We start from the raw sequence: 22,501 nt of genomic DNA on the forward strand, positions 1-22,501 counted from the left end.
AATGCTGAAAACCCTTCAAATTGGAGAAATTTCAGTAGTTGGACTTGTCCTGAGGTTTTAAAGAACCCCCACTGCCACTGCCTCTCCTAATAAAACTGCAGAGTGCTCTTTTTGTTCCATTTCTTTTGTCTAGCTATCCTAAAATGGTCTTCTCTATATTTTCAATTTATCAAAGTAATCCATTAGTGAGCCTTCTAATGCCCACTCTGCCCAGAGCCCACTGTGCATCCTGCATCCTCGTTAAATATATGTGAGAATTTTATATGGGTTTTTTGTGCAAATTTGATATAAAAGAATTGTTTAAAACCCAATTATATAGCATTTATCTCATTGAGAGCCTCCATCGGTGATGTTTTTCCATTGTTTGCACACACATAAAGTCAGCCAATGGGGTAAAGGATAAAAAGCAGCTGCTGATGGGCTCATTTTGAACTTGTAGTCTTACTAGTGTCGCTCCAGGCACAAACACTTAAGCAGTACAGTGCTGCATAGTGCAGATTTTTTTCTCAGACCGGACAGTCAGTGTAAAAAAGAGACTGTCTGTGAGCCTGAATGAAGAAAAATGTTTATTGGGTATTTGTTAAAAAAGAAATTGTATTCCCTGTTTGCTTTCAGCCACAGAACTCTGATGATATTTTGGTGGCATCAGCTGAGTGTCCAAGTGATGATGAGGACCTGGAAGAGTGTGAACCGGGAACAGGTGGGTCAATTGGTCCTTATGAAGCGATGGTACTAGGGTGCTTAGATGAGTCATGTTATTTTTACCCAGGAGTGCAGACAAAATGCAGTGCTTTTAGGCAGCCATCATTGTTCTTAACAAAACAGATCTGTCTTCTCAGTTTCATCCAACTATCTTACACTCACATATTGAGTAATTCTGTCAAATAACTGTCATTATTTGGATAGTTATTACAGACTAGCATTAATTTGTTCTCTACCCTGTATTTGTAGCTCACAAAAGTGAATCAAAGACAATCTTTGTGAAGTGTACTTCAGGCATTAAGAGAGTCTGATCGAGTTTGTGACAGAAACAAGCTGTAGAACTTGAGAGTCTGGCCTTATTGTGGGTGCCTTAATTATTAATATGACCTTATCAGAATTGTTTGTTGTTGTCTGGCCCGGCAAAGTGTGACTGAAATAATAATGAAAGAGAACCTATTGGCTGTAAATGTCTGTAGATGTATGTATCTGTAACATCTGTAACTCTGCAGAATGTTATAATCGTATATACAAATACACACACACACAGGAAAATATATTGTTGAATTGTTGAGGCATCTAGTAGTAGTGGTTAAAGGTACATCTGTAAGATAGCAAGTGCTTTCAGAAAATCATACTATTTTGTGTGTGATTCATTCATACAATAACCTTTCTGCTCTCTTATCATTCCTCAACCTCTGCCTACAGATGTGCATATCGCAGCATGGCCATTTAAAACTTAATGTTCTTGTGTTTATTATGTGCTCTTCATTCAGCTGCCGCCTCTCACGGGTCATCTTGTATGTTTGTTTCTGCATGTGAGCTCTTTTTTACGCATTTGCTGTATTGCATTATTAAACATTCTTAATCTGCACACCCACACACATATGCATACCTTCCAGACAGCATTATGATGCTTTCGGTTTGCTTTTCTCCTCAGTTGCCAAGCGCTGATGTAAATACCCATGTATTATAGAAATGCAATTACTATAAATAAAATCACTGATAAGCCATCTAATATTAAATTCTTCATTAATAATGTACATAATGAGCAGATTGTGCTTCCGTTCTGATGAGCACAACTGCTCAGCCAGAATTTCAGTGTTAATTCTGCTCTAATTTAGGATCCCCTACCTTTTCTGTTTTCTTTCTAGGAGGTGAATTAGTGTTGCCTATTATAACAGTGGATTCCCTTGAGCCCCCATCCATCGCCACCCGTTACCCCGTCATCCCTCCTCCTCCTACTCTCCTTTCCCCACTTGAAACCACCAAAGAGTCCCTGATACTCCCTCCCCACCCTTCCTGCCCCCCGGACCAGGAGGACTGTGGTGACCCTGTGGAGGTCTCAGCCTTCGGCTCTGGGGAGATGACGGAATCCGATGACGAGGACTTTTACAATAAAAACTCCCCCTTGGTCACTGACAGGACAGTCCTTCCTCCACCCCCTGCCGCTGGTGATGGTGGAGTCCAGAAACCCCGCCCCTTACCTCCTTTTGTTCCCACCACCAACCCTGACCAGCTCCACATTCCTGCAGGCAAAATGAACACCCGTGACCAGGTGCTTCTGCCCCCTGTTCCTCCATCCTCCCGAAACACACCAGGACTAACTTACCCCCCCAATTTTCCCCATGTGCCCACAGCCAACCCCACAGCCTCTGATGATAAGAGCCTGCCTGGTGCCGTGGAGGTGATAAGGGAGTCCAGTAGCACCACGGGGATGGTGGTTGGTATCGTGGCTGCTGCTGCTCTCTGCATTCTTATCCTCCTCTATGCCATGTACAAGTACCGGAACCGGGATGAGGGCTCCTACCAGACAGACCAGAGCCACAATTTTGCCAACAATTCCACTGCGGAGGGCAACGGAGCAGTGGTCAAAGACAAAAACACAGCGACAGCCTCTGTGGCAAAGGCCATCACAAAGGGTAAAAAGAACAAAGACAAAGAATACTACGTCTGAAATCACAGGAGAGTAGGCAAGTGTGGACTGAGACAAGAGGATGAGAGAGGATGCTTTCCTTTCGCGCCCCAATATTGTCAGGTCGACTATCAGAAAAATTCCACAAAAGAAAAAAAACAAAAGAAACAACAACTGCGCAAAGCAATTGTGTCCTGCTTTTACATTTTTCTCAAAAGTCAAGGTTGCCCAGTTCCTATTAATGATAAATTCTTATCTACGGCACAAGATCTGACTCATCCTCTGTATCACAATGTGCACTCAGTCTGCATTCACCAATTCCTTATTAGTGTATCATTTTTTTATGTTTTTAACAAGCTCGAAGGAGGCATATCCACTTTGGCTTTGTATATAGCATGGATATGGCACCGTGAAGAAAGTGCTGAAAAACATCTGGTTTCTTTGTACTTCTTTGTAATGCCCTATCTCAAGTCTCAATGTCCCCATTATGATGTATGAGGCTGAACAGCCCAGCTATTGAATTTTGATGGTAGATGAACAGAGAGCACAACAGTCATCCTGGCTACACTCGAACAGAAGGCCTTCATTTGGATAAGACATCATGTCTGCAGTCTACATGTTATTTCATGTGATTTTAAAACTCCCCACTCACTCTGCCTCTATCCACAAGAGATGGTACCGTGTTGCTGATGGCTTATCGTAAAGTAAATGAAGCAAGATATTTAGCCCTCCTGGTGAAAAAAGGAATTTTCAAATCCTTCTCCATATTCTGGCCAGTGAACCTTACAGTATGATGGCTCAGAAAGAGAATTAATATCAGATATTGCAGTCAATGTGCCATGCCATTCCAGGTAGGGATGATTGTGAGCCAGTCATTCTACACCAGTGAAGGTATTTATCCGTGAACACTGCTTGTATGTACATATAGTGGTTAGCAGATTGAAAAAGCATCGTGTACGTAGGGAAGGTATAAAGAAGAATAATCATGCGAGATGCTATGCTTGGCTCGCCCCCGCAACACAGCTTTTCATGACAACTTCAAAACTGTTTCAGCCCGAACTTTACAGGAATTTTCAAGAGCTCAGAATCACATTTGAGAGTGTTTTCTGATTGCTTCTTGGAAAGAGGAAACCAACACACCTCACCAGATGCTGGCTCGCTCATAATGTTTTCTTTCTTCTAAACTGTCTTGGGATAATTCAGAAGCACACAGAAAATGTAAACATATCTTTGAAGCATAGATATTCCTTGTAAAGCAGCCAAACATGTATTGTTTTTTTTTTCTATCGGTTATTAAATGACTATTCTACGAGATGAATAATTGAAGATTTGTGAATTGTATTGATATTTCTCTGATATTTCAATGTATCTTGTTACCACTCCTCTTAACACGTTATATTTTAGATTGCCTTTTACTCAAATCCGGACTAAAAGCACACTTTTTCCTCTGATAGCTGCAAATATCTTTTGGGTTTTTTGGGGGGGGATTATTTACGGTACAGATTATGCAGAGAAAACACAAGGGTGGAACAAACAAATGTTTTGTTTTGTTGCATTGTGCATTTTATATGTGCTAAATCTGTTACTCAATGGATCTGATAATATAAAGCCATTTTCTCTGTTGAGTTATTTATTCATGCTCTGTGATTTCGTTCTTTTTTTTATGAAAGTGCCATTCGACATGAGCTGCTCAGTGCTCAGAAAATATACCATTCCTCACTCATTGCTATTGTATAGTGTTCATGTGAAATGGATCTTAATATGTGTACAGAACGTGGATAAAGATGAAAATACACTTGATTATATACTTTGTACACAACTGTGTTGTGTGTTGCTTCCTAGAAGTTCCCTAAAATAATTAACTTTATTTGACTTTTCTTCTTGGATGCAACATTGTGGGTGAGCACAATGAAAAGAATGTAGTTTTTAGGTCAGGACAGTTCGGCTTCATGGTGTGGTAAACTGTGTGACCCTTGTTCTTGTATGCTTCTGCAACAGCTGTGGGTGTGCAGTCCCTGCAAACGGACAAAGTTAATATAGTAGTAAAATAAAACTAACTAAATTTCAAATAAGAAACTGACATTTTCAGAGGGTTAAAAAAAAGACTTTGAATATAAAAAATACAGTCAGTCTTTTTGTTTTAGTAGTTTTCAAGTTGGTCTCACTTTTTCAATTAGCAAATCGTAGCAAATGCGTTTATAGTGCTAAATATATAAATGCAAATAAAATGTAAAGTAATCAAAACTAAACTGAAAGTAAACATTTTAAACAATAAAACAAATCTTTAGCACTGAAAACTGCAAAGTAAGTAAAAATAAGCCAAAGAGAAAATAACTTTTTAACTCTATATTAATAAAAGCTATGAAAATAACACGGCTATGATAACCTTGGTACAGATGCTGACATGTTTGTGAATGTTATACCTCAGAAATGTCTTATGAAAATTTGGTATATTTAGCACAAATATTCCCTTGGCCTCAATGATGAACTGAATAAAGATTGTTGGTCAGAGGTAAAAGTCACTGTGACCGTACCCAGTCCCATAATAGTGATTTACTCTACTTAATTTTATGAGAACACCTGGAAGAAATATCATCACACCTGGCCCAAACATCCACCGGGACTCAAGGATCAACCATGCAGTGGCCAAAGATCACTATGACCTCATAAAATATGCTTTTGGCCACAACTTAAGAGTTCCTTTACCGAGTAACAGAAGATTTCCAACAAATGTTTAATATTGTAAAGTGATGGCATCTTAAAACGGAAAGGTCAACAGTAAAATTCCCTGTGGCATCATAATGTTCTGTAAAACATAACTCAGGAGTAGGAGGTGTGTGTGTGTGTGTGTGTGTGTGTGTGTGTGTGTGTGTGTGTGTGTGTGTGTGTGTGTGTGTGTGTGTGTGTGTGTGTGTGTTTGACTGTGTATGTGTGTGCTTCTAAGTTCAATAAGAGGACAGATGCAGAAGCAAATGTAAGGTAAGCTAGGGTAAACCTTAATGAAATTTGGAGAAGAATAACAAAAGGTGCTTCAGGGTTATTCAGGCAGGCAAACAAAAAAATAATTCAAACAGAGAAGAAAAATTAGATTTATCCAGAAGAGGGGGGGTTCATATTCCAATGAAACAATGAAGAAACACAAGGAGACATGCAGAGAGAAGCAAGAACACAGGAAGGTGCACAGATGAATGGACAGAGGGAGAAACAAAAGGCTAAATATAGCAAGGTAACTGGGAACAGGTGGAAACAATGAGAGAACCACAGGAGTGTGAACCACATCCAGATATGAAAGGCACACAAGAAAAGTAACTATCAGATTGACACAGGGAGCGATAGGAAAAAGTGACAAAGAAATTAATACAAAGGGCAAACAGGGTGGAAAGAAAAACAGACTAAAAAGAGAACAATGACTGGAACACTCCAAAAGTTGATTATGTTCATCTGGACATAGCGTTTTATGGGAGAAACATTTCGTCACTCATCCAAGTGACTTCTTCAGGCTCAGCTGGCTGCAGGTTTCGCCAACCTACTCCATGCTCAAACCAGCGTTCCTCCCTGTCCAGGATGTGTACATCCTCATCATTGAAAGAGTGTCCACTGGCCTATAGGTGTAAATAGACTGCAGAGTCCTGGCCTGACGAGGTAGCTCTTCTGTGTTGCGCCATCCGCTTCGCCAGAGGTTGTTTGGTTTCCCCGATGTATAAATCCTGGCAATCCTCCTGGCACTTAACAGCGTACACTATGTTACTCTGTTTGTGTCGGGGGACCCGATCCTTGTAGTGGATCAATTTTTGGCGCAGCGTGTTTTGGGGTTTACAAGCCACAGACCCGGTGTTTAGAAAAAATGTGTCTCAACTGCTCTGATACTCCTGACACATATGGGATCACTACAGGTTTTCGCTTAGGCAGCGATTGTTCTTCTCTCCTGGATCGGCTGAAGCTTTCTTTAGGCGCCTGCCCAGCTTTGACAAATGTCCAGCTGGGATAACCACATTTACTCAGGGCCTTCTTGATGTGATGTTGTGATGTTCTTCTGCTTCACTGGCCGCTGTGTCTGTGGGGATGGTGTTCGCTCTGTGTTGTAGCGTCCTGATGACACCCAATTTATGCTCCAGTGGATGATGAGAGTCAGACCTTAAATACTGATCCGTATGCGTAGGTTTGCAGTACACATCAGCTTTTAGATGTCCCTCATTACTGATGGAAATCTCACAGTCTAAGAAGGCTAACTTGCCACTTTTCATATTCTTCCTGGTGAATCTGATGACTGGAACAGGACGATCGTGACCGTATTTCACGTTTGGTTGAATACTGAATTACTCACACTAATTCTGGGAGCCAAACAATAGTGCTTGTGTAGATTTTCTGTGCTGCAGGGTTGAAGATGTATGTGCAGCCATGTCTTTACTCAGTGTTGATCCCGGCTACATCTTTGTCTCTTATCAAAGTCAGGCTCGTGGGACATAAATCCATCTAGCACTTTTCATTCAATTTCTTTAAAATCTTCACTACATCATAGAAATCTGGCTAGAAATGAATAAAAATTTAGATTAACCCCTGTTGCCTTACTTACTATAAGAGAGTAATTCTTGCAAATTAGCAGTGTAACATATTGATTGCTTCCGTTTGTCTGTTAGTGCTTGGGACCAAAGAATCTTTTTAGGATAGACCAAAGACAATCACAATGACGTCACTCTACAAAGGCTAACAAGACAGGTTAATACATTTAACATGATGAACTAGTATTTGCACAAATTGCAGGTCGTGTAATGTGCTAAAAATGTGTCTTACACTTGAATTTCATCATCATTTTCTCACTCCTCTCTTTTGCTCACGCACTCTCTTTTGGACTCTGCGTTGTTCTGGCATGTTAGTAGCTCCTGGATGTCTATTATTTATAATGAAGCACCTTCTTATACTATCAGAGTCCATTGCAATGGAATATCATGATCTCTGTGAGGCTTAAATGCAATTTAAATAGTCCAAAAAAAGAAAAGAAAAGAAAAGAAAAGAAAAGAAAAAGAAAGACAAGATAAATTCTCATAAGAGATGCTAGTGATTTGTCCACAGTGTGACCCAATCAGGTCTGACACTCGTGGACTTTGTTGTTCCCTCACTTGAGTACCAAGCACTCAACTTGGGTTAAAAAACAAAAAACAAAACATAAAACATGCATTTCAAGCTGGTGACTTAGAGTTTAAAAAAAATTGGTAATTTAGAAGGCAGGAAGTGTTATGAAAAAAGTTACTATTTGGTCAAATTATTAAAAATGAGGGAGTGTTTGTGGAAACTAGGAGTCAGGCTATATCAGGCTCTGCTACACTGAGTTTAGTCAGTCTTTATTTGAAATCCTTCAAATAAAGTACTAGAATATTCCCTTAATATGTGGAGCAAGTCTATATGCTGATATCATATTACTAACTTTGAGGCTACAGCACATGAGGAGTTCCCTCACAGTAAAAAAGTATGCCACCGCACAGCATTTATCAAAGGCAAATTTGGTTATCATCTTCAACTACAGAACTACAATAAGGATCAGCAGCCTCATGATAATCTTTGACAGCGGCACCATGTTGGTGTTGTTTGACTACCCCCTGCTGAGAACATGTGGAACTGTAAGAGGGGAAAGCAAGTCGGTGACGTTGATGTGATGTAAGGTTATAGTTGCCTGCACTTAAGCAACCATCAGTTTATCTCAAGGATGTTTATCACCAAAGACAAGAATTTAGAGAGACTGCATTTCAAGCCAGCAGGATGACCCGTCCTATCAGTCTCTTTGTGCTGATAGTGATGACAATAATCCTGTGGGGTAAGCAAGGTGTGGTGTCAGTACGGTTTTGGTGCAGCAAGGCCTGATCTGTGCTGACACTGTGTATCAAGGAGGGTGGCTACAGGATATGATAAGCCACTCCTGAGCATTGCTGAGGTATCACAAGGTTAATTCAACAAAACAGCAAAGGCAGGGGAAACAGATGACGGCTGATATGGCCTACCCTACACTGAAGCTGTAGGTATAACACGCGGGGATTTAATTGGAAGGGGGAACAGAAAAGTGCAGGAGCAGCTTTTAGACCTGATGCACCTCAAGCATAGTAATGTACGACAGTAATGAGTGTATTTTATCCATCCATCCATTCTCTTCTGCTTATCCAATTCAGGGTCACGGGGTGGGGGTGCTCAAGCCTACCTCAAAGTGTGTATTTTAATTAACATATTTTTTATGTGTGTGTGTGTGTGTGTGTGTGTGTGTGTGTGTGTGTGTGTGTGTGTGTGTGTGTGTGTGTGAGCGAGCAGATGACCATCAATGATTAATTTCCTTTGGGATTAATAAAATTTTATGAAATGAGCAACCACTGCTCAAACAAGGTTTTCTTTTTACTGTAATTACTATGTAGTTATTTCCAAGGACTTCACAAGTAATTATATGTGTTTCATAGCTTCTCTTCATATCTTGACATTTAACCTTGGCTATGTGTCATCTTCCCACAGCCGTGATGTTAACTCAGGCATCACTCCCTCCACATAACTCTGTAAATTGAGAGAAAATGAGTGCATCCATGCTCTTCCACTTATCCAAATCAGGATCACAGTGGGATTGGAACGGTACATCCTGGATGGGTCACCAGGATTAAGACAGTGACAGACTATTTGTGTCTTTGGACTGTGGGAGGAAGCCACTGTACACCGCGAGAACATGCGCTCCGCACAGAAAAACCCCAGAATGGACTCAAAAGCAGGACCTTCAACAGTGCTAACCATCGCACTACTATGCTGACCATCCAGCCATCCATTTTCTTCCACTTATGAGAAAATGAGTTATTTTATATTAAGGAAGCCAGCTCATATATACACTATATAGCCAAAAGTATTCACTCACCCATCCAAATAATTGATTTCAGGTGTTTCACGCTACTAAATATTTCACAAGTCTGTTAGTATTAGTGGTATTATAACAAACTGGAAGCAAATGGGAATGACAGCAACTCAGTCATGAAGCAGTAGGCTATTTAAAATCACAGAGTGAGGTCTGCAGATGCTGAGGTGCATAGTTCACAGAGGTCACCAACTTTCTGCAGAGTTATAGCTGCAAAGGGTGGGCGGACATTATATTAAACTCTTTCGATTAAGAATGTCAGTCAAGTTCATATGTGTGTGAAGGCATATGAGCTAATACCTAGGGCAATATAGTATATTTGCACAAGAACTTTTTTTTAACATGCCCTCAATAAATAGGCAATTTTACAGACAAAGATGGTCGGAGATGTTCTTTTACTTTAAAAGAACAACTTTTTTATTTGTAAAGAGTTTATGTGTACTGTCATAAAAACAAGAGATCGTTGGCTAATGTTGCAGAATGGCACACAAATGCGAGTTCTATACTATTTATAAAGAATAAATATAAAATATAAATGTAAAATTTTTACCTATCTAAAAATTAGCTACGGTACCTACCTATATGTAGGTCCAATTCATCTCTTCAAGCATGGACAACTGGGATTGTCAGGTGGCATCTGGAACTGAACCATTAGCAAGGTGAGGGTCTTTTGGGATTGCAGGGAGCAGTTTAGCAGTGTGGCTGGCTTAAATGGGGGTTAGCTTGGCCTACATTAACCTGAGCTAGCTGGTAAACCCATATATAAGAAACGTCTACATGAATGCCAGGACCTGAAAGTAAACATTCAGGACCTATTTATTTTTATTAATTTGTTTAGGTAGTTTTGTGGTTGATTGGTTTGTACTAACATTACATTTTAAGAATATTTTAAAATAAAAGAAGAAGAAAAAGTCCTCCTCATGACGTCAGTACACATGGCCAATCAGCGCCATGGGAATCTCTCTCGGTCTCTCACTCACTTTGCGGCCGTGCGTGCGTGCTTGCGTGCGTGTGTCAACTAGTTGTTAGCAGAGCTAGCTACCCAGTGAGCTAGCTCGTTGAAACATTTTTTGTTTAGTTTTTGTTTTTTTACACAGGGTCCGTTTATACCAAGAAGCATTTGTTGTTCGTCATGAGAGGGGCCCACGGCTCCCCATACATGATGTTTGTCACCCAGTCATGCCAAAGAGGAGCACGGCCTCTCGGGAAAAACGATAAGTTAGCTAACGCCAGCAAAAAGTGAAGCTACAGTTTTTTAACAGCCGATTTCCTTCCTAGCTAGCATCCTGAGACGGAAAGCGCTGAGATTTTGCATGAACTGGATGCGGAAGGAGGATATAAGCCAACCTGGACAGCTATTGCTAACTATGAGCTATGCTGGGATCCAAAATCGGAGAACATCTCACTGTGAGCACAATTATTAAATCTATCAAGCCAGCGTGAGATAATAATAGCTAATGACTTTCACCTACCTATTAGCGGTTAGCGTTAAGCTGTCTTGTTTTAGGGTGACGTTACAGTTACCCAGTCAACGATAGGGACATCAAGATAGAAATGCTTGCTTATGCGGCCTAGCATTAGCCGGTAACTAGCATTAGGTATCCTAATGTTGTCTGTCAGGCAGTTTGAGGAGATAATCTTCGGGTTTAGGTCATGTTATCATATTCACTGAGGTCACTGAAACCACTGGCGGCTGCCCAGAGGTGAGAAATGCACAGAAATCTTTGTAATATACGATGAGCTGCCAGTTAGCTTGCTAGTGCCTGTCACAAAACTTAATCTAGCTGGCACAACAATGGCCTGGACGTGAACATAGGGAGTTCATGCTGTCGGAAAACCGAATATGTCAGATATGTCATATATCACATACAGCTGTTTTTGTTTGTGTGAAAGACATCTAATGGCAAATTATGTTTGTTATAATCGTTGTTTCACGTGCCATTGCTAGCTTATGTTATTCTTTTGCATTTATCGATCACTAAAACGATTCTGTCACTTCAGTTGCAATAAAGGATAATTAGTGTCCTGTGATTTAATGTAATTAAGTAAAGGACAGATGAAAGAAAAGAGTAAAATGTTAAAGTAAACATACTAAATAGACGTTATAAGTTGCACCTGAAACAAAAAGAGCAACACTAAACTTATTTGGTGATTTTTATTAGATTTTCAAGATTGTTTTTCCATAAAATCCAGTGTTTAAAGTGAAGCTTCATAAAAGAAAACTGACTAATTGTGATCTCTCTCACAGATGAGCACTTGTTCGTGCAGTCATTGGGTTACCAGTGTGTCAAAAAGTCACTCTGCTGATTACCCACCGAGGATTGGGCTAGAGTGTGGCAACGCTGGTGCAGGGAGGGAGCTTATACTGGCACAAGAATATGCAAGGACTCTTTATCTCAGCTGAAGTGTATGCATATATCTAAGACACAAAATTGCTGTGCTTGATGAAACAGTCTTGGTCAACCTGCCATGCCCCATGGACATGCCATCGTAGACACAAGATACCGTGGCTCAAACTGCTGCACAGTTTTTTGAGCTACAGCCTTGGGGGAAGCGTTTCAACTTTTAGTTGAACCTGAAGGTGGAGATGGGTTCCCAAGCTCTTCAGATACTGCGGCAGGGCGTGTGGGCTTCGCTCACTGGAGGGTGGTATGTGGATCCCCACCAGAGCACATTCTCCAACTGCTTCCACCTCTACCTTTGGATATTTCTCCTGGCTTTCCCCTTTCTTCTGTACATGGTAAGTTCATTTTCCTATCACCATAGGAGCTACCAAAATAATGCACAAATCCTTTTAAATCAGTTTTCAGAAGTTAGCCATGATGACATGATAGCTTCAAGTAATTTCACTTATATAGGTCAAATCACAAATTTACCTCAAGAAGTTTAATAATCCGTTTCTAACTTGCATGCCCAAGCCCTTTTTACACATTGGCAACTTCAACTGACTTAATCATCTCCCAGGATTATCATGTGTAAAATGGGTCAAATACTATGTTTTGAATAACATAACTGCATTTTTTTAATGATGTAAACTGTATGAGAGACTCATTCAGCACATATGCATGGGATAATAACTTTATAGTTTAACTTCTAGTGCTTGTAACAATAGGGGGAATAAAAACTAAGGGTGTTTGCCTGAACTTGTGTGGTTAAATTAAGATCCTGATTTAAAACAATTCCATAATAAGTTTGAAATATCCAGCTATATTTAACACCTCATTTCCAATTAAGCTTCCTTCCTGGTTCTAGTTCTTTGACGTGACTGCCTGGTCTCATTTTTGTAATTCCTCTCTTTAAATTCCAACTCCTTGTCAGGCTCTTCCTCCAAGCTTGTTGGTGGCAGGTGTGTACTCTGCTGTGGTTGCTGTATTTTTTACTGCCATTAAAGTGGTAAACTACCGACTTCATGCAATGTTCGACCTTGGGGAGATTGTAGAGAAAAAGCAGGCCTCACTAACAGCTGAAGTGCCAAGGACAGAAGAAGGAGAAGAGGGGTCAGGTGCTCATGAGGGGAATCAGCACAGGTAATGTGATGTGTCTTAAAGAAAACTTGCCTGTTGCGATGCTGTGACTTGCTGAATTCTTTGGGAAAAAAATTTCTTCCTGCATGTGACTATTTCACAGGGATAGTCATGTTGGTGTAGAGATGACTGTGTTTCGGAAAGTCAACTCAACACCCCCAGTGCGTTGCAGCTCCCAGCACTCTCTGTTTGGATTAAACCAAGTGTCGGTGAGGATTACCATATTTACTAGCATGCAACATTATCTCTTCTGGCTTCCAACATTTCTCCAGTTCTATCTATTAGAATTTTGGCACTAAGGCTTACTACAAGATGTAGCAAGCTTTAAAAGCTAGCAGGTGGTATGGCTACAGGCAAAAAATTAAAAAAATAGACAGCAGATGATTGAATAAACCAAGTTACTGTTTAACCCAAGTACACTTGTTGCTATGATCTTTCTAACTCGTAGCTCCTCATTAAATGCTAATTGGTCTGAACCTCCCGTGGCTTAGTGCCAGGTTAAAAAAATTTGTATTTTCCATGATCAGTATGCCTGTAATAGTAGTTTGCAAGATTTTTTTTTAGTTCAGTACCAAGCTAAGGGGGGATTTTTTAAGTACTTAGCGATGTTCTTATGGTTTCGTAATGCATAATCATGTGTATCAGGTGGTTTAAAGCATTGTGTATATTCTTTCTTACTCTTCAGGAATTCTTGCCTCAGTTGGAGGATTCAGGGGGTACTAAGGGTAAGCATCTAAATGTTTTAATTCTGCATACCATATTTTTATTTTAAATCATGATGTATATAATAGATAGTCTGACATTTTTATCCAAGCATATGTTTTAAATTTGTAATTTCCTTTTATTTCAGATATCAAAGAGTTAATGCGGGAACAAGGAAGCAATAATGTGATTGTCACGTCAGCTCAACGTGAGATCCTACGTCAGAGTTCCCAGGACCCCATTAGTAAGTCTGTTATGTTTCACTGTTTAGAAATGTGCATTAGATACTGGAAACAATGTTTAATCCTTCCTGTATAAGTCAGGCTGTAAGTATATCAGTATTTTCATACAAATTTAGGAAAGGGGGGGGAAAAATGGAATCTTGAGAAACATAATTCACAACGTCAGTGTTACAGCTTGCAAAAGTGCATTTCAGTCTAGGGGGTCCTTTTGTCCCTCTGTGGGGGGATACTCCCACTAGGTTTATATCTGGGACTCTCCACCATTTGACCTCAGAACTGAAGAAGCTTCTCGGATGAGAGGTGAAACGTCTTCAAGTAACTTAAAGAAGTCCAGACGCTTTTCTTTGCAAGCTCCTTTGACTACGATGACCTGGATGACTGAGAACCTTCATAGACATTTCAGTCTAATGTTTGGTTTTCTTACCGTACAGGGGCTCTGAATGGGGTCTCATCCTGCATTGTTGCCGCTCTTGGAGGTGAGTTCCAAGGTCTTGTAGGAGTATCTGGAGTGTCAGCTGGATTTGAAGAACCTGGAGCCTTGTCTATCCCCCCTTCACCCTCGAGTCAAGAAGATGGAGGCGAGAAAGAACACTTGCAAGAAGTGGAGATGTTAACAGAACAGTTGTCTCATCAGAGTTCCAAGGACAATGATTTGGGGGCTTACTCTCCCCTTGGCCCCTCTGCTGAATCTGAGAGTTTGGGAGATACTCCCCTAAGCCCTCTTATAAAGAGTAGTTTAAGTGAAGAACTCAGTGAAAATCTGCTGGGTTTAGGCCTTGACCCTGTGGCTTTTGCTCCTGGGACTGAGCTCCCCGGCAGCCGCAGCGGAGTAGCACTAGCTGCTGGATCAACAGACAGTTGTTTCAGTGCTGGTGGAGCTACCACAGACCGTGAGACGCTAAGCACTGTTAGCAGTTACCGCAGTGAAAAAACTGATTCAACTCAGCTGGAAAGTCCTTCATTCAGCCAGTCGCGGCCTGTAGATGGACAGGTTTCTGCCTCAGCACCAGCGATAGGGTCTGACATCCACAAGCCCACAGAGGATTCAGCAGTGCAAGATGGCAGTGATACTGACAATCTGTCAGACAGTGTGTTACTACGCTCCCCTTCCAAAGAATTCTCCCTCAGCCAGGGGCTAGACCGGACACTTGTTGAAGGAGAGGATCTGCCATCTGTACCTTCTGATATTGCACAGCCCCCTCCTCTCCAGAACTCTTCCCCTTCAAGTAGTGGCCACTCAGAGGTTTGTGAATTGGACAGGAACGTCCCAGTTCCTCCTCTACCCCCACCTCGGCAGACCAATTCAGTGCCCTCAGGGCTGGCCCTGGGTCTGGTGTGTTCTGAGCCTGCTTTGCCCATATCTTCTACCCCATTCTTACTGTCTGAGCAGCCTGCTCTGCAGTCCCAGCAGGTTGTACGCCCTAAAGACTTAAAGCTGCTGCGGGCCAGCGGCGGTAGCATGGGGCACAGGCCAGGCCGAAGGAAAGCTCCAAGAAGGCGCGCTGGAGCTGGCAGTAGTAGTTTTGACTGTGGCTCTTACAGGCGTCACCACAATCATAGACAACACAGAGATTACATACCAGTGCGCAATCGACTCGGCACTAAGGCTTACAGTGAAAGTTTGTTTGAGGATTCCAGTGACGAGGACGACGGCAGTGACATGAGTGCAGGTTCTAGCCTGGGCTCTCAGCACCGATACAGCTCAGATGATGATGACGATGATGATGATGACTCTAGTTCCTCTACCTCCTGCTACTCTCCAGACCTTGCTAACACTGGCATTACATCGACTCTTCCCCCTGCTGCTCAACTGCCTACTCCAAGGGAAGGGGATTTACCCGAAACTGCTGGCCCCTCACATCCTCGTGCTGCTCAACGCTCTTCTAGCACCGCTAGTGCTAAGACTCACGCAAGAGTGCTAAGTATGGATGGGGCAGGTGGAAGCCAGAGCAATGCAGTGGCTCTGCCCTCTACTCTGCTTGCAATGCCCTCCACCTCCACGCCTGCACCTCGGACTCTCACCATCTCTAAGTCTGATCTGGAAGCCCGGACTATACACTCTGATGGCTTTGCTGGAGCTCACCATCATCGCTTGGATTCACTTGGAGGCTCTTGGACTGGCAACCAGATGGGCTGGAGAACAGGAGAACTGGTTGAAGAGGGGGCTGTTGGAGGTGGTGAGTTTGCAAATTTTCAGTCAAGAATATATGTTTTAACTTACCCTACTGAAACAGTTTTCATCATGGTTTGGAGGTCTAACTAATTAAGAAAGTTAACCTTCATAGGGAGTCGCTGATAGTAAGGCCTATTTGTAAGGCATCAAATTGTTGCTGATATTTTTTTTCTGTAATATATTTGATGACAGACCACTATTAATTTGTACTTAATTTAATCACGAGTAATGACTCCATGGTGTAGTGATTAATACATATACCTTATTTGTGAAAGATTTTATTTAAGATGGCGAAGAGACACAAACCCAGCCTTGGGGTCTCACAAGCTAGTGTACTGTGATCTAACTAGATGTATCTGATATGATCCCTGTGTTGGTGTTGTCCCTGGTGATCATAATTAATATTGGTCCAGGTTCAACATTGCAAGTTATATTGTCATATGGAAAAAACTGCCAATGTGTACTAAAATCCAAAACGGGGCAGTTGTGGTTTAGGCTGTGATTGACCGTGGCTGCTGGGTCTCTGGGGGTCCTCTCAGCCTGGCTGGGGGGCTCCTTTGCCTCCCTCCTGCTGTGTGCCCAGCCTGGAGGCTGCGGTCTGTGACCGGCTCCCGGTGCAGACGGCTCCCTGTTATAGTGTTTCCTCACTTGGCTCATGCGAGCCCAGCCCAATTTTTACTCTTTAAGTGTGCGCGTGTGTGTATGTGTGTGTGGGTGGGGGGATATATGTGTATTGAGAGTGTGGGGAGTGAGTTGGAGGGTGGGGTGGGCTGCTTTTAACTATGTAAAGCACTTTGTGCTACATTTTCTCTGTATGAAAAGTGCTTTATAAATAAAGATTGATTGATTGATTGATAGGATGGGTTACGGTTATAATTATAGAGTTACGGTTATAATTATAGAGTTAAGGTTAGAGTTTGGTCCGAATTTCTTTCCACGTCGCAAAACCATGACATCACAACAATGTGATTGGTCACTTGCAATGATGAACCTGGCCCATCATTAGCTTCGGTGATCCTAGAACAACATTGGCACATTGATATCAGATTGTGCACTATACCCAAGCCAGTATAGAGGTGACGGTTGTGTCAGGAACTCCATCTGATATGAAGTCTGTGCCAAATCAAACATGGGTTCCATGTGCTGTGGCAATTCCTTTGGAAATAAGAGAGCAGCTGAAATTCTATTACTTTTTTTTTAGTTCCAAGTAACCATGAGGTGTGATCAGAAAGCTCTGGAAACGATTCTGTAAAAATCAAAAATCATGCCTGTATACCCATTCAAGAATATATTATACACTGCACCATTGTAAGTGGAGCTGCTATATTTAGATCACTGTAGAAGTCCTGTTATGTCTTCTACTTGTGTCTCAGTAGCGCCTGTTGGATCTACTCCAGTGTATTCCTTCAACTTAATTTTCATTTTCAATAAGTTTACAGTGTCACTATCAGACAAGTGTGCAATAAGAGCAAATAGTAAGAAAAGACTATGTTGCAATGTATTTGCAACTCTCATAGGCTCGTATTTTGTCAGGTAATTGTAAAATGCAGTGTTTCTTTTTCGGCTTTTCTGTTCTAAGATTTTGTGTAGAAATTTCACCAGAACCTCAATCTGTTTTGCAAAGGAAGTATGGTCTCATTAAGAGCTTGTTTGCACTTGGAGGGGCTGATGCCCTGCATAATCTGTTATCCTTCAGAGGTTGCTGGCGATGCAGGATTTTCAGCTCTGTGTGTCCACCCTGCAGCTGGATGTGAGACGTCATCTCAGCCGAATTTCTCCCAGATATCTTCTGCCTCTCTATTACCGGAGAGACCCAAAAGTGTTCACCGCCAGTTCCCCTTAGGTTAGGTGGTTATGAGGAAAACTAGATCCTTCATTGATTGGGTGGGGTGCTGTTTTCAAGTGGAGGGCCATAAATGGCACCTAGCCCCAGAGGCTTTGTCGCACATATATAAATTACTTGGAGCTGACGGCAGGTTTTCGGCTTTGGGGCATTTCTTGCTGCTCCTGAAAAATTGTTATGTCCTGATTAGGAGAGACAGTATAACAACAGTTGTGTATACAGACTGTCTGAGGCACTTGCTGTGTGACATTACACAGCCTGGCTCACACTCTGATTGTGTGGAGCAGTGAACACCTCCTGTCATTATGTGTGACGCATGTTCCCAGTGCATTGAACACTGGAGTGGAGCTACAGAGGAAATCCACTCTATGGGGAGTGGAGACTCAATCCCACAATAGTCCACCACGTCTGAAGGTGTTCGTATATTTGTTTGCATCATACAAAAACACAATCTCCTCTTTTCTTTTCCCTAAAAAAATTGAGGGCAAAACATTAGGGGAGCTCACCCATGGCCAGGCGCACTGCTATAACAGTTTCCCTGAGCAGGTTGAGGGAGCAGTGGCTGTCTTTGATTTTGATTGTTCCATGATGGATCTAACTTGTCTTCTCCACAGCCCGGCGGTGGACACTGCCTTTGCACAGGGGCCTGGTGTCACAGGTGTCACAGAGCAGTTAGCTGAGACTGGCACCTGAAAGGCTGAATTTAAATGAGTTGGGTCTCCCCCTGAGGTTGATTGAGACCATTCAGAGTGCAAGAGCAGTTTCTGTATTCTGACTTTATGAGGGTGTGTATTTGAGAGATGTGCAGCTGCGAACAAAATTTCTTATCAGTGCTGTGTTAGAATTGTGTTAGACTTCCTTCAGGTTTTGCTAGATAAGGGAAGAGCATTTTCCTCTAAAGTGTTTGGCTGGAATGTCAGGCTGCCATGTTGGCTTTGGTAATGCACCAAAGAGATTTAACTACAGTTTTAGAGTTAGTCTTAGTCTTTTTACAGCTTGCTTTAGCATCAATGAAAAATAACAGTAACTGTAAGTTGCATGCTCTATCTACCTACACATCATGTCTGTAGTTTTCAACTGTAATAGGGAGGTTTTGCACCCTAATGCTGCCTTCATGCCTGACATTAGGGATTCTACCTATAGCTGCCCTGCACAGGAGCTGTTAGCTTTTCGCCCCCTGCCATTTGGGGAATGACAGCCAGAGGTGGCTGATCTTTTGCGTGGATCAAGGGGTTAACCCCGGTTCCTTGAAAACTGAATGAGGTATCTCACTCGCACTTTGCCCATGCAACTGGACAGTGTCAGTAAGGCATCAATAGATTAAAAAAAAAAAAAAAAGGAAAAATGCTGACTGATATTTATTTATTTAGTCAAAATTATTTGACCTTTTGAATTTATTAAATTTAGTCATGAGTTAGTTGCTTTATGGTGTAGTAGTGGCACATAGAAGAACAGCACTAAGAATGCCTGGACCCCATGGTCTTGGTGATAAGAGCTTCTGTGGCTTGTCATGCCAGAGGGCACTTACCATAGTGAGATGCCGCATTTGAGCTTCAAAGAAATGAAGTTACCCTGGGCCCGTTTAAAAAAAACAAACAAACAAAAAAAACAAAACTATTAACAAAATCCTCACAAAACTAAGCTCGAAATTAAGCAGGCAAAACAAAGGTATAACTGTATCTTTACGGAATAAAGCATGAGATTGGGGTTTGAAAGAACACATTCAAATTTACAGATGTAACAGAATCTGCTTTGAAGTGTCTGTTTTGTGCACAGGAACAAGAATAAAGAAAACATTTAGAAAATAATATTTTATTCAAATTTATTTTTTAGGTTATTCTATTTAATCAGATTATTTTAACATTGTGTAACATAATACCCTATATGGCCAAAAGTCCCTCTTAATCTTTAAATTCAGGCGTTTTCACTCCCATTGCCAGACTTGCATAAAATCAAGCCCATAGCCAAGGAGTCTGCCTTGAGAAACATTTTTTCAAGAATGGCTCATTCTAAAGAGCTCACTGAGTTCAAGCATGCCAGCCAGTTTGTGAAATTGCTTCCATCCTAGATATTCCACTATCAGTAAGTGGTATTATTGCAAATTGGAAGCATTTAGGAACCACAGAAATGAAGGCTCAAACTGTGTAAAGTTATAGAACTGGCTTACTGACTGCATATAGTGCGCAAAAGTCTTCAAAGCTCTTTTGAGTCAATAACTGCAGAGTTCCAGAGCCCCCAGCACAAAACCATCAGCACAAAAACTTTGCACCAGCATTTTTGTGGCATGGGCTTCCACAGCTGAGCAGCTTTTACCTATATACTGTATGTATTAATGTCAGGTGTTTCCACTGTGTGTTATACTAGGGATTTTCCTAATTTCTTAGTCGACTAAATGAGGAAAAAAAAAAAAAAGACTAACTGACTAGTCTGAAACTTAGGAACACTCAGGTAATAAGTTCCATTTGAGAAACTTTTATTGGAAAATGTCAAAAATTAATAACATAGGTATTTGAAACCATTTATCACATTCTTCAGTAATGAATCATGCCGCTTAAATGTGCAGCACCTTGCAGCATGCATTATCAATATTACACATTATACTCCAGATAGACAACAAAGATGAAAAACACTTAAAATAAACCGATGTTAAAGATGATACAAAACCAAACACGTTCCACTAAAATATGACAAATTAACATCTAATAAATCACGACTTAAAAGTCCCAAGCATTATGAATGATGCACACTGTTCGAAATTCATGACATCCACTTCAATAAAAGTTAGAATCTAAAATAAAACAATAAATCATCCATCCATTTTTTTTCTGCTTATCTAAAGTCAGTCAGACATCCTTAGCCGTCCCCTTTCAATGTGAAGGAGTAGCTGCTCTTCTTTGAACCCCTTCCGAATAACTGAATTCCTTACCCTATAACTAAGGCAGAGCCCATCCACCTTATGGAGAAAGTTCCTTTCCACTGCTTGTAACAATGATCTCATTCTGATAGTGTTAACAGAAAGATCAGGCCTAGATTAACAGATTTAGTTTCCCAACAATGATGTGCCATTTGGTGGCAAATGGGTGCACAACATTTAGGACCCAATAATATACCGACATTTGGCATTGATTAAAAGTTTAATAATTAGATTAAACCACTAGTAAGTCTGGTACCAACTAGTGACAACAGCAACGATTAGTCAGTTAGTCGACTAGTCACACATATGCCTACTGTAGGAATAGTGAAAGGTAACTAAAGCACAGTGTTGGGGAAAGTTGGAAATATTAATTAAAATGTTGACTGCTGTGCTTAAACTTTATTATTTTAGTAGAACTCCTTATTATGCAAGTTTACCAGAAACATTCAGGCATCATCCAGCTTTTACCTCTTTGTACCGGAGTCATGAGAATGTGAAGAAACTATGCAAAATATTTTCTACCATCTTTTGGTGCCATTTATGGTCGACGTGCAACTTATTTTTAGCAAAGACATAGTTGTTTAGGAGGTGTTCCCATCTGCACTAAAAGATGGTTTACAAAACTGTTAATCGAATAAATAACTTTGAATGAAAACCCAATAAAGTTTTATTAAACTGTCTGTTTAACAAATTATATGAATATTTTAAACACCCAAAAAGCGCTTGTTAGGCTAATTTGATAAAGAAGTTAAAACACAAGCTTCACTATAAACACTAACTGCTAACTTAATTTACCTCTGCAAATTGCCAATTTGGCTGAGGCTGCAGCTGTGCTCTTTCTCTAGCAGCAAAATCCAATGAATCCTCATCAGCAGCATAGGAGAGGAGAATGAGATGGCTGAAAGCATCTGATTTCTTTGTTATTCACTCACTGTCTTCATTTTAAATATTTTTTTGGTTTGACAGTTTGGAAAAGCATGAGTGAGATATGTGCTGCTGGTAAATAATACTGTTGTGCTCAATTACAATTCTGTTCAGATGTTTTTCTTTTTTATAAAATGGGAGTATTTAAAACAATGTTTAGCAATGAAAAATGACCGAAAAGACTACTAGTACAAAAATAAGAAGCATCAGTAAGATGAGTATAAATTATTGTTTAAACCCTGATTACTACCTCACTGCTGAGACCTCAGTAACCGATCACCCCTAACACATTGAGGCAAAATCTTTTCATTAACCCATGTCCTTGCTGCTAACATGGAGTCATGCTTTGAAAAATTTCTAATAAATTAATTTTAATTAATAGTCTGGTGTGTGAAACCTAACTATCTCTTAAGCTTTATACTTATTTATTTAATAAATGAATAAATAACATAAGGACATTCTAAGTTCTGAATTAAGATAAAATGCAGTTATAGTTAAATCTTAGATATGTGCATTATATACACTGACAATGTGATGTAAATGATAAACTTTCCTCAGCCATGGCCACGGAGGAAGGGGGCAAACACGAATCAGTCAGCAGTGTAAAGAGGACCCAGGCCATACGCAGGAGACACAATGCTGGGAGCAACCCTACACCACCACCATCTACCATGGGATCTCCTCCCAGGTT

The 22,501-nt window shown here is 40.9% G+C and overlaps 2 protein-coding genes across 3 annotated transcripts in view; both read left to right on the forward strand.

Annotated features, from left to right (window-relative positions):
• The window catches only part of nrxn2a (neurexin 2a), a 129,969-nt gene extending 125,643 nt beyond the window's left edge, over positions 1–4,326 (forward strand). The window contains exons 21-22 of the mRNA XM_085420524.1: positions 616–700; positions 1,854–4,326. Of these exons, the coding sequence (XP_085276650.1) occupies positions 616–700; positions 1,854–2,656 (888 nt within the window). The 3' untranslated portion in view covers positions 2,657–4,326. The remainder of the gene's footprint in view (positions 1–615; positions 701–1,853) is intronic.
• A 6,154-nt stretch (positions 4,327–10,480) lies between these two features.
• LOC146660581 (pecanex-like protein 3) overlaps positions 10,481–22,501 on the forward strand; it is a 32,965-nt gene continuing 20,944 nt past the window's right edge. Inside the window, exons 1-8 of one of the 2 annotated variants that reach the window (XM_085420525.1) lie at positions 10,481–10,895; positions 11,737–12,228; positions 12,807–13,015; positions 13,116–13,221; positions 13,698–13,737; positions 13,863–13,958; positions 14,388–16,133; positions 22,369–22,498. In XM_085420525.1, coding sequence (XP_085276651.1) covers positions 12,076–12,228; positions 12,807–13,015; positions 13,116–13,221; positions 13,698–13,737; positions 13,863–13,958; positions 14,388–16,133; positions 22,369–22,498 — 2,480 coding nt within the window. In that variant the 5' untranslated portion in view covers positions 10,481–10,895; positions 11,737–12,075. Of the gene's footprint in view, positions 10,896–10,918; positions 11,192–11,736; positions 12,229–12,806; positions 13,016–13,115; positions 13,222–13,697; positions 13,738–13,862; positions 13,959–14,387; positions 16,134–22,368; positions 22,499–22,501 lie in introns of those variants that run through there. The other variant, XM_085420526.1, reaches the window with a different exon arrangement.

Source organism: Rhamphochromis longiceps, linkage group LG10 (genome assembly GCF_057381845.1).
Source record: "Rhamphochromis longiceps isolate RC_006_pf linkage group LG10, R_longiceps_female_GT1.1, whole genome shotgun sequence".
Classification (NCBI taxonomy): domain Eukaryota; kingdom Metazoa; phylum Chordata; class Actinopteri; order Cichliformes; family Cichlidae; genus Rhamphochromis; species Rhamphochromis longiceps.